This window comes from Alosa alosa, chromosome 6 (assembly GCF_017589495.1).
Source record: "Alosa alosa isolate M-15738 ecotype Scorff River chromosome 6, AALO_Geno_1.1, whole genome shotgun sequence".
Taxonomy (NCBI): Eukaryota; Metazoa; Chordata; class Actinopteri; order Clupeiformes; family Clupeidae; genus Alosa; species Alosa alosa.
The window spans coordinates 36,049,105-36,060,843 of NC_063194.1; the positions used below are offsets into that span (position 1 = coordinate 36,049,105).

General features: G+C 41.8%; 1 protein-coding gene across 1 annotated transcript in view; it reads right to left on the reverse strand.

Annotated features, from left to right (window-relative positions):
• Positions 1-970: 970 nt before the first annotated feature.
• Positions 971-11,739, reverse strand: part of usp22 (ubiquitin specific peptidase 22) — a 15,966-nt gene continuing 5,197 nt past the window's right edge. Inside the window, exons 5-10 of the mRNA XM_048245544.1 lie at positions 10,971-11,059; positions 10,103-10,229; positions 7,788-7,879; positions 4,045-4,104; positions 3,225-3,374; positions 971-2,802 (exon numbers count right to left, since the gene is read on the reverse strand). Coding sequence (XP_048101501.1) covers positions 2,760-2,802; positions 3,225-3,374; positions 4,045-4,104; positions 7,788-7,879; positions 10,103-10,229; positions 10,971-11,059 — 561 coding nt within the window. The 3' untranslated portion in view covers positions 971-2,759. The remainder of the gene's footprint in view (positions 2,803-3,224; positions 3,375-4,044; positions 4,105-7,787; positions 7,880-10,102; positions 10,230-10,970; positions 11,060-11,739) is intronic.

Sequence of the window (11,739 nt, forward strand, 5' to 3'; positions counted from 1 at the left end):
ATTTTCATGAAATTACTACTGCAAACATATAATCACCGCTGTCAATGGCAACAGGTTTTGTGCTTTTGATTTCTTTCATATCACTTTGCAAGTAGTTCGGTCACTTTGTGCAATGGAACTTCATTCAAAAGTGAAAGCAGACGGTTGATCAGCTGTGTTCTAAAGAATGTTTGATTCAAGTTCAGCGTGGTGTTGTGAACTATTTGTTTTCAGCAAAAGCCATTAATTTTAAAACGGTAACAAATAAGTGTAAAGAGACATATCATGGAGTTTATTGTTTCGCTTTTGGCAAGTAGCCGTATAATAAGCGGGATAATGTATAGAACGCCGGTCATTATGGGAAAATAAGTCCCTTCAGGGCGAAGCAAGAGCCCTCCGCTGCACGTCCCGGTCCAGTTCGCCCTGTCGGGCTTATTTTCCCAATAATGACTGGCCTTTGTAAGGATTGACGGTGTCAAGTTCAATGTGTTTTGGAAGATGTCGAGGTGACCAGACAACAATCTAGCCTTTGTAAGGATTGACGTGTCAAGTTCAGTGTGTTTTGGAAGACGTCGCGTTTAACGGTGTGAAGTTCAGTGTGTTTTGGAAGACGTTGAGTTGCTGCAGTATGGCTCTTTGCTCTTGTGTTCCCAAGACATACGAGAAGCTCACAGAAACGGAAAATCTTCACCCAGTGGCAACACCTAGAACAAGAACAGAACCCACTTGCCCCAGAGTTACATAAACTGAGTTAAATAAACAGAGTTAAAATAATGTTGAATCTAATCTAAATGGATTACATGATCTCATTATTAGTCTGCATTTGAGTGAGTGTGACTTGCCCCAGAATTAAAATAATGGGTTACATGAAATCTGTATCACTCTGTGACTGTGCTTATGGGGTTGTGTCGTCTGCTTGTATGACACTGTGTGTGTGTGTGTGTGTGTGTGTGCGCGCATGCATTTACAGACAATAGAAGTCCAGACGAAATAGAGAATAATAATAATAATATATTTTCCATCCGTAGAGAGCTGGCTGTCTCCCTGGAGCAGAGTGGGCTGAGGCCACATGCCAAGTACTGATTCAGTACACAAATGTACACACACGCACGTACACACACCAATGCGCACACACACACACACACACACTCTCGCCTAGTACACCAATGCACGCACACACTCTCGTCTAGTACACCAATGCACACACAGGCACGACTCTCGCCTAGTACACCAATGCACACACACACAGGCACGCACACACTCTTATAGAGTACAAATTTCGTTGTACACGTACAATGACGATAAAGATTCTATATTACACCAATGCACGCACACAAACACACACGCACCTAGTACACCAATGCGCGCGCGCACACACACACACACACACACGTCTCCACAAACACACACAGACCTTCACATAATCACAAATACACACACACATTCACGTGTTTACAAATTCCTAAAGCTGTTTATGTTCATGCAGGTCTGCACACACACACGGTGGAACCCCAACTAGTCACAAGCCACAACGCAAGACTTTCTCATTCACCATTCATGTGATGAGGGCTAGTTAGGGTGCTAGTGTGTATGTGTGTGTGTGTGAGAGATGAGGGCTAGTTAGGGTGGTAGTGTGTGTGTGTGTGTGTGTGTGAGAGATGAGGGCTAGTTAGGGTGGTAGTGTGTGTGTGTGAGATGAGGGTGTAAACAGGGACTCATTCACTTATAAAAATATAGATCATATACAAGACACCCCCACACACATACAATGTTTAACTCCTTCAAAATGTCCATCTCTCTGCCCTGGCCATTTCCCTTGAGCCTCAAGTGTGATGTGTGTGTGTGTGTCATATGTAAATGAGCGGGGTATTCCAGAAAGGATGTTTAACAAACTCTGTCCAACTCTGAAGCAATTGGACAGCAAGCACCGACTGTTTAACCGGCTAGCAATGGATTGGCAACTCATCACCATGGCAGCGTGGAATGGTAATCTACACTGTGGCATTGTGTAGGGTTCACCATGGCAACTCATCACCATGGCAGCGCAGAATGGTAATCTACACTGCGTGTTATGGGTTAGGAATCGCTTAGAATCACTGATGGTACTTTAACATAGCACACTTTAAATACTAGCTGGCAGCTGGCGAACGTGCCATTTTGCTACGGAATATATCAATTTTAATAAATTCAAAATCACTATTGCTTGATTAGTCAAGAGGGAATGGGGCCTCAAGATCCTTTCTGGACGTCGGTAAATGACCTGGACACACATGGGACAGAGAAACGAGGAAAAGGCCCAGAGATCCCCAGAGAGGCCCAGAGATGCCCAGAGATGCCCTCTTCTCAGAGTCAAACAAAAGCTGCTTTCTGGAACATTCTCAGTTTTCAACTCGGCGCATATCTGAACACACACAGGGGAGAGAGAGAGAGAGAGAGAGAGTGAGGCATTCCACTCGTTCATTAGAGGGAGGTAGTGATCTATCTTTCTTCAGGTCCTCCTGCTCAGGAACAGACAACTCAGGGTGTGTGTGTGTGTGTGTGTGTCCTCTCTTTGGTCTGATAAAAGTCTCCGGACTGAAAGAGTGTGTGTGTGTGTGTGTGTGTGTCCTCTCTTTGGTCTGATAAAAGTCTCCGGACTGAAAGTGTGTGTGTGTGTGTGTGTGTGTGTCCTCTCTGGCATGATAAAAGTTTCAGGAGTAAGGGACAGAGGGGGCGTGTCTCCCTCCTGGTAAGAGAGGTTGCTGATTGGCTGATTTGAAGTAGGGACGTGGCCATGCACCTCACTCGTACTCCAGAAACTGTTTGTGGTAGAAGAGCAGATACCTGAAACACACACAGTTAGCACAGAGTTAGTCTGTGAGTGTGTGTGTGTGTGAGTCTGTGTGTGTGAGAGAGTGTGAAACCAACCCTTCGCTGTTGAGCACATCTCCGATGTTAGTTGTAGTGATGAGTGTGAGTGTGTGTGTGTGTGTGTGTGTGTGTGTGTGTGTGTGTGTGAAACCAACCCTTCGCTGTTGAGCACATCTCCGATGCTAGTTGTAGTGATGAGTGTGTGTGTGTGTGTGTGTGTGTGAAACCAACCCTTCGCTGCTGAGCACATCTCCGATGTTAGTTGTAGTGATGAGTGTGTGTGTGTGCACGCGCGCGTGTGTGAAACCAACCTTTCGCTGCTGAGCACATCTCCGATGCTAGCTTTAGTGATGAGTGTGTGTGTGTGTGTGTGTGTGTGTGTGTGTTAAACCAACCCTTCGCTGCTGAGCACATCTCCGATGCTGGCTTTAGTGATGATGGCGTCGTCACATTTGAACCACTGGTCCTTGTGCTGCCTGATGAAGGTGGTGTAGTGGCCGCTCTCTAGCGTCCCCTGGTGGTTCACCACTGCAAACAGCGAGTATCTGGGAGACACACACACGTTTTTCTATCACAGTAATATTACACACACACACACACACACACGTTTTTCTATCACAGTAATATTACACACACACGTTTTTATATCACAGTAATATTACACAGACACACACACACAAACACTTTTTTATATCATAGTAATATTACACACACACACACACACACACACACACACACACACACACACACACACACACACACACACACGTTTACACCATAGTCATATTACACTCACACGCACACATGTTTTTATATCATAGTAATATTAAACACACACACACACACAGGTGTGAGGAAGACCCATAACTCCAAAACCCTAAATAAACGTTCCTAACTTGAGGAGGACCAGTCATCTCGATAGAACTCTATGTCAATGTACCGCAATGGATGTACTGCTCAACGGGAAGTTCACATAAAGGACACACACACTTGTTGTGGTTGTTTAGGGAATAAAGGACACACACACTTGTTGTGGTTGTTTACACAGTTGTTGTCATTGTTTACTCACTTGTGTTGTTGTTTACACACTTGTTGTCATTGTTTACTCATTTGTTGTCGTTGTTTACTCACTTGTGTTGTTATCTACACACTAGTTGTCATTGTTTACTCACTTGTGTTGTTGTTTACACAGTAGTTGTTTATTTGCTTACTCACTTGTTGTCGTTGTTTAGGGAATCCAATTGCTGGTACTGGCCGTTCATCCTGCTCTCCTTACTGCAAAACACACACGCACACACACACACACACACACGGACACGGACACACACACACAAGCACACACACCCATGCGCACGCACACACACACACACACACACACACACACAAGCACACACACACAAACACTTTCAGTATGGCTGAATTGGAAATGGGGAGAGATGCTAGAATTCTTCTTTCTTACAAAGACAGAAACACACATGCAAACACATAGAGACAGAGAGAGAGGGAGAGATCTATCTATGCGCCATCTATATACCCCCATATGAATCACCCTACTACTCTGAAGAAACCTTTGAAATTCTGCATTCAGAAATCATACAATTCCAATCTGAAGGATCAGTTTTGCTAATGGGAGACATGAATGCAAGAACAGGTACAGAAAAAGATTATATAAACCCAAATGGCTATGCATATATCACTGAAGCTCAAATAAATGAAAACAATTTTGAAAGATCACGTCAGAGTGCTGATAATATAGTTGTAAAAGCCTGGGTCTCAACATCACTAATGGTAGAATCAAAGGTGACTCTGGGTAGGTACACCTACTGCTCACATCTTGGTAGTAGTGTTGTAGACTATGCAATAACAGATATTGATCCAAGCTACATTAATTATTTAATGGTTATGCCTCAAATTCCACTCTCAGACCACAGCCACATCACTCTGAGTTTAAAAACGAGAGTCAAACAAGAAACATCCCAAAAACATGAAACTAAACTCTATCCCCTGCCAACTCAATTTCGATGGCTTAACTGACAGTGTGTGCTTCAATATGAGACTGAACTTAATAGTACCGAAATTGAAAACCTTATATACACATTTTTGTTCACAAAATTTCAAGAGGATAGAGAAGGCATAAATCTAGCAACAGAAAAGATTTCTGAAATTTTTAATTTAGTGGCCAGGAAAATACTAAAAGTAAAGAAAAAATACAAGAAAAAGAAATTTAAAACTAAAAAGAACGAGTGGTTTGACAAAGAATGTCAAACATTAAGGAAACAGTTAAGAACACTATCAAATAAGAAACATAGGGAACAAACCAATTTAAGCACACGGTTACTATACCAACAAACTCTTACCAAATACAAATCATTACTAAGACAGAAAAAAGGCACATACATGAATAAAAAGCTACAAGATATAGAAGATGCTGTCGATCAAAATTCATTTTGGGAGTTATGGAACAAACTTGAGATCACCAAAAACACTAAACAGATCCCCCTATGTGATGAAAAACATCTAGACAGACCATTTTGGGCAACTCTACAGTGAAGACAAACTAAATCCACTCCAAACACAATTGACTGATAAATGACAAGAATTGGAATCAAAAGTAAAAAATGAATTGAACAATCTAGACACCCCTTTATCACTAGCTGAACTAAACTAAAAAAATAAAAACCCTAAAAACAAAAAAGGCATGTGGGTGCGATGGGACACATAATGAAATGATTAAGTACAGCAGCCCAATACTGAAACAAGCCATTCTCAAACTTTTCAATCTAGTTCTAGCTGTTGGTCATTTCCCATGGCCATGGAAAGAAAATCAAATCGTACCAATCTACAAAAACGGAGATAAACTAGATCCAAACAACTACAGAGGCATTGCTGTAAGCAGCAACTTAGGAAAGCTTTTCTGTAGCATCATAAATAACAGAATGGTAGAATTCTTACAGGAAAATAGGGTTCTAAGTAACTCAGATCGGGTTCATGCCAAAACACAGAACAACTGACCACATATATACATTACAGACATTAATTGAAAAATGTGTACAGAACACCAACAGAGGAAAACTTTTTGGATGCTTTGTAGACTTCAAGAAGGCCTTCGATTCAGTCTGGCATGATGGACTCTTACTTAAACTGATAGAAAATGGGATAGGGGGGAGAATCTATGACCTTATAAAAGATATATACAAAAACAACAGATGTTGTGTCAAAATCGATGATAAAAGAACGTCATACTTTAAACAAGCCAAAGGTGTTCGGCAAGGTTGTAGTCTTAGTCCTCTACTCTTCAATTTATACATCAATGATCTAACATCAGACATAGCTAAATCCAAACTATCAGGAGTCACAATTGGGGGTAGAGACATTAAATGTCTCCTGTTTGCGGATGACCTCCTACTTCTGTCCCCAACTGAGGAGGGGCTAAAAGAGAGTCTGTCAATCCTGGAAAATTACTCTGAAATTTGGAACCTCCCCATAAATAAAGAAAAAACTAAAATAATGATATTTCAAAAAAAGACACGTTCAACAGACAATAAATATAATTTCACCCTTGGTGAAAGCAGACTTTCCCAAGTGACAAATTATAACTATTTGGGCCTAAATATTTCCTCCACGGGCAATTTTAATCTGGCTATTAAAGACCTGGTTGACAAAGCACGGAGAACATATTATTGCATAAGAAAATCTCTATACCAATGCAACACCCCTATCAAATTGTGGCAAAAGAGTTTTGATTCGGTTATCAAGCCCATTATCTGATATGGTAGTGAAATTTGGGGCATAAAACATCAAGATAATTATGAGCTATGGGACAAAAGCCCAGCAGAAACACTACACCTGGAATTCTGTCAGAACATCTTGGGTGTACACAGGAATGCAACAAATATTGCATGCAGAGCAGAACTTGGAAGATATCCACTATTAGTTGATTTTATCACCATGTACTGTCCTCAAAACCAGAGGAATATAATCACAGTGCCCTTCTACAGAGGAGAACCCACCCAGAGAGAGATCTTTTGATTATCTTATATCAAAAAACACAATTTGAATTTGAATACACCTGACATGTCTCAGGCAAAGTTAAAACATATCGAAAAAATTAACAAAAGAAGAATATTACAAATATTGGCTAAACAATATTGAACAATCCAACAAATTGAAATGTTTCCAAAAAAATCAAAACCACTATGAATTTGCATCTTATCTAAAAGAAATTACCGAAAAGTACAAACAAAGAAAATTACTAACATCCTATAGATTAAGTGAACACTCTCTGGCCTTAGAAAATGGGAAGACACAGGCAAACCTGGCTTCCTAGGGAAGAAAGGTTGTGTTTGCAGTGCAGTGAGGGAGTAGTAGAAGATGAAAACACTTCCTCACTGAATGCAGTAAATTCAACAGTCAGGAACCAATATTTCTTTCAATTCAGCCAAATTATACCTCAGTTTGAACTATTAGAAAATGAAGACAAGCTCCCATACTTGTTGGGAGAGCATACAAGTTGTTTAAAACTTCGCCAAGAAAACCGTTAACATGTCATAAATTGAGGAAATGAGTGACCCATACCAGACATGCTTTGCTTTATATCAATAACCAATACCCATGATAGCACATTGATAAATATACAGTATATAGTAATACTGTATCATTATACATTTCATTTATTATTTTCTCTTTTAATTATTATCATTTTGTTATTATTATTATTATTATTATTATTATTATTTTATTTGTATTTTTTATTTTTTAAACAGATATTGTATCTGTGTTGTTTTGTTATATGTTTGCTTTGGCAACACTGCTTCATTGAGTAATGCCAATAAAGCTCCATTGAAATTGAAATTGAAAATTGAGAGAGAGAGAGAGAGAAAGAGAGAGATAGAGAGAAGAGAGAGAGAGACACACACACACACACACACACACACACACACACACACACACACACACACCTGGAGGCCATGAAGGGCGTCATGTCCAGCTCGAGTGGGAAGGACACATAAGTGGAGATCTTCTTCCTCAACTTGGCAGAGTGTTCAAACCGCTAGAGAGAAGAGAAGAGAAGAGATGAGAGAGTGCTCAAACCGCTAGAGAGAGAGAAGAGAAGAGATGAGATGAGTGTTCAAACCGCTAGAGAGAGAGAAGAGAAGAGATGAGAGTGTTCAAACCGCTAGAGAGAAGAGAAGAGAAGAGATGAGAGAGTGTTCAAACCGCTAGAGAGAAGAGAAGAGATGAGATGAGAGAGTGTTCAAACCGCTAGAGAGGAGAGAGAGAGAGAAGAGAAGAGATGAGAGAGTGTTCAAACCGCTAGAGAGAAGAGAAGAGATGAGATGAGAGAGTGCTCAAACCGCTAGAGAGGAGAGAGAGAAGAGATGAGATGAGAGAGTGCTCAAACCGCTAGAGAGGAGAGAGAGAAGAGATGAGTGTTCAAACCGCTAGAGAGAAGAGAAGAGATGAGAGAGTGCTCAAACCGCTAGAGAGGAGAGAGAGAAGAGATGAGAGTGTTCAAACCGCTAGAGGGAGAGAGAGAAGAGATGAGAGAGTGTTCAAACCGCTAGAGGGAGAGAGAGAAGAGATGAGAGAGTGCTCAAACCGCTAGAGAGAGAGGAGAGAGGAGATGAGAGAGTGTTCAAACCGCTAGAGATGAGAGAGTGCTCAAACCGCTAGAGAGGAAAGAGAAGAGAAGAGATGAGAGAGTGCTCAAACCGCTAGAGAGGAGAGAGAAGAGATGAGATGAGAGTGCTCAAACCGCTAGAGGAGAGAGAAGAGATGAGAGAGTGTTCAAACCGCTAGAGAGGAGAGAGAGGAGAGAAGAGAAGAGAGAAGAGATGAGAGAGTGCTCAAACCGCTAGAGAGAGAGGAGATGAGAGAGTGCTCAAACCGCTTGAGAGAAGAGAAGAGAAGAGATGAGAGTGCTCAAACCGCTAGAGAGGAGAGAGAGAAGAGATGAGAGAGTGCTCAAACCGCTAGAGAGAGAAGAGAAGAGATGAGAGAGTGCTCAAACCGCTAGAGAGAAGAGAGAGAGAGAGAGAGATATATAAAAAATATAAAGACAATTTCGAAACATGGGACAAAAGCCAAACCTAATTATTACATTTGGAATTCTGTAAAAATATTCTAGGTTTAAACAGATGTGCACCTAATCTAGGCTGCAGAGCTGAGCTTGGAAGATTTCTCCTTGTAGACATACAAAAAGAGCAACCAAATTCTGGCATCATCTTCAGACTAGCAATTCAGAGCAATATCACCACACTGCTGCCCAGCTGAGGAGTGAACACCCAGAGAAGTGACCCTTAAACTTCATAATACAAAAACACAACCTGAAAACTGCAGCTCAAGTATTGTTTCAGTAGCAAAAGAAGTAGAGAACACAGCAAAACAAAACTACATTAACACATGGAAATGCAAAATCGAACAAGTAAATAAGCTACACTGCTACAGAACTATTCAATTGATTTACAAATTGGCACCATATTTAAATGAAATTAAAAACCATCGCCATAGAAAACTCCTGTCAAAAGTATCGACTGAGTGATCATTCCCTTGCAATAGAAAAGGGTAGACACCGCCAAACCTGGATAGCTCGTGAAGATCCCGAATATGTAAATTCTGTAATATCGGAGTAGTAGAGGGCTAATGCCACTTCCCTCACAGAATGTCCCAATTATCAACACTTAAGAGCTATATTCTACCCACAAATTGAAATCACTTGTCCCGGTTTTATGACTGCCACCAATGAACAAAAACTACATTTCCTCCTGGGAGAAATAGATAAATGTGCCCACTTAGCATACCAATATTTATAGTCCTGCCACATTTTAAGAGAAACTTCACATAGAAAAAGTGCATACAGTATATAGTTTTGTTAAATAGTTTTATATAGACTATTGTATAAGTTTCCTTTAAATTTAGATTTAAGAATGCATGTTTTAAGTTTTTTTTAAACGTGGATTTAGTTACTATTTTTTTTAAATATAAGTTTTTTCTTTTTAGTTTAGATAAGTTTCCTTTCTTTGACCCCTTAAAACAAATATTGTATATGTTTGTATTGTCATGTTACTGCTTTGGCAACACTATTTTCTGAGTCATGCCAATAAAGCACATTTGAATTTGAATTTGAGAGAGAGAGAGAGAGAGAGAGAGAAGAGATGAGAGAGTGCTACCCCAAATATATAATAACACACACACACACACACACACACACCTACACCTCTCTAAATACACCCCAAATATATAATAACGCACACACAGACACACACACACACACCTTCAGGTGGAAGCAGGCCACTATTGGGAGCCTCTTCATGGTCAGCTGTTTGGTGGACTCCTGGTAGCTATGGCAACCGCTGCACTTGATCTTAGCGCTGCTTCCCAGGTGTTCTGGACGCGTGAACCTGCACACACATCCCAGCGTGTCAGTGAGTGTGTGTGTGTGTGTGTGTGTGTGTGTGTTATGAGCTGTGCAGGCAGTCTGTGAGGGTGGTGGTGTGTGTGTGTGGTGTGTGTGAGGGTGGTGGTGTGTGTGTGTGTGTGTGTGTGTGTGTGTGTGTGTGTGTGTGTTATGAGCTGTGCAGGCAGTCTGTGAGGGTGGTGGTGTGTGTGTGTGGTGTGTGTGTGAGGGTGGTGGTGTGTGTGGTGTGTGTGAGGGTGGTGGTGTGTGGGTGTGTGTGAGGGTGGTGGTGTGTGTGTGTGGTGTGTGTGTGGGGGTGGTGGTGTGGGTGTGTGTGTGAGGGTGGTGGTGTGTGTGGAGGGTGGTGGTGTGTGTGAGGGTGGTGGTGTGTGTGGTGTGTGAGGGTGGTGGTGTGTGTGTGTGTGTGTGTGCGTGTGGTGGTGTGTGTGTGTGGGTGGTGGTGTATGTGTGTATGTGTGTGTGTGTGTGTGTGAGTGAGTGTGGTGTGACCTGCGCAGGCAGTCTGTGAGGGTGGTGGTGTATATGTGTGTGTGTGTGTGTGTGTGTGTGTGTGTATGTGTGTGTGTGTGAGTGTGTGTGGTGTGACCTGCGCAGGCAGTCTGTGAGGGTGGTGGTGTGTGTGTGTGTGAGGGTGGTGGTGTGTGTGTGTGGTGTGACCTGCGTAGGCAGTCTGTGTGTGTGTGTGTGTGTGTGTGTGTGTGTGTGTGTGTGTGTGTGGTGTGACCTGCGTAGGCAGTCTGTGAGGGTGGTGGTGCCGGTTCCGTGGTTCTCTCCGTTGGCGTTGAGGTCCAGTTCAGGGCGGGTTCCCGGAGACTGAGTGGCCAGAGCAGCCCGAGGAAGAAACCGAACAGATCAAACTGATGTCCGAGAGACGTTCGATAAATTAGGTGGAAACATACTGGGAGATACCTAGCAAATTGTCAAGAATTGTAGCATTATTGAGGTCAATACAAACACTAAGGCACATAAAAACAAAAAATAATATTTAGCTAAACAAACATAATGGTCTTTAAAAAAAGATGTAGATGTTGCACCACTAAACAGCAGATGGCAGTAGTGAGTTTGTGAATTGAGCAGCTCATGGTAGGTCAGTCCACATTATTGCTGGGCCTATTAAATTGTCATACAGCTATTTTCATGTCCCGATTAATCGGTTTGTGTCATTCTCATAGCTGTCAACATTGAGCTTCCCCAAAAATAAGGAGATTTCCCGGGTTTCTCACTAGAATCTGGGAAAATGTCACTGTCGTCCCCAATGTTGGAAGGGTTGCAGTATTAGTCGTTTCATAATTGCAAGCTCGTGCATTGGTCAGCTAAACAATACAACAAAGTAGCAACTTTATTTACACCTAACAACAGCCTATTCATTTGGTCAACTTTATACAGCCTAGCAAGACTAAAGGTTGCTAATCCCGATGCCCTGTGCTTCTCTCCCTGCGCAAACAAAATGTGTGCGTTCCATGTAACCTAGTCGTAATTCTTCTTCATAAAGT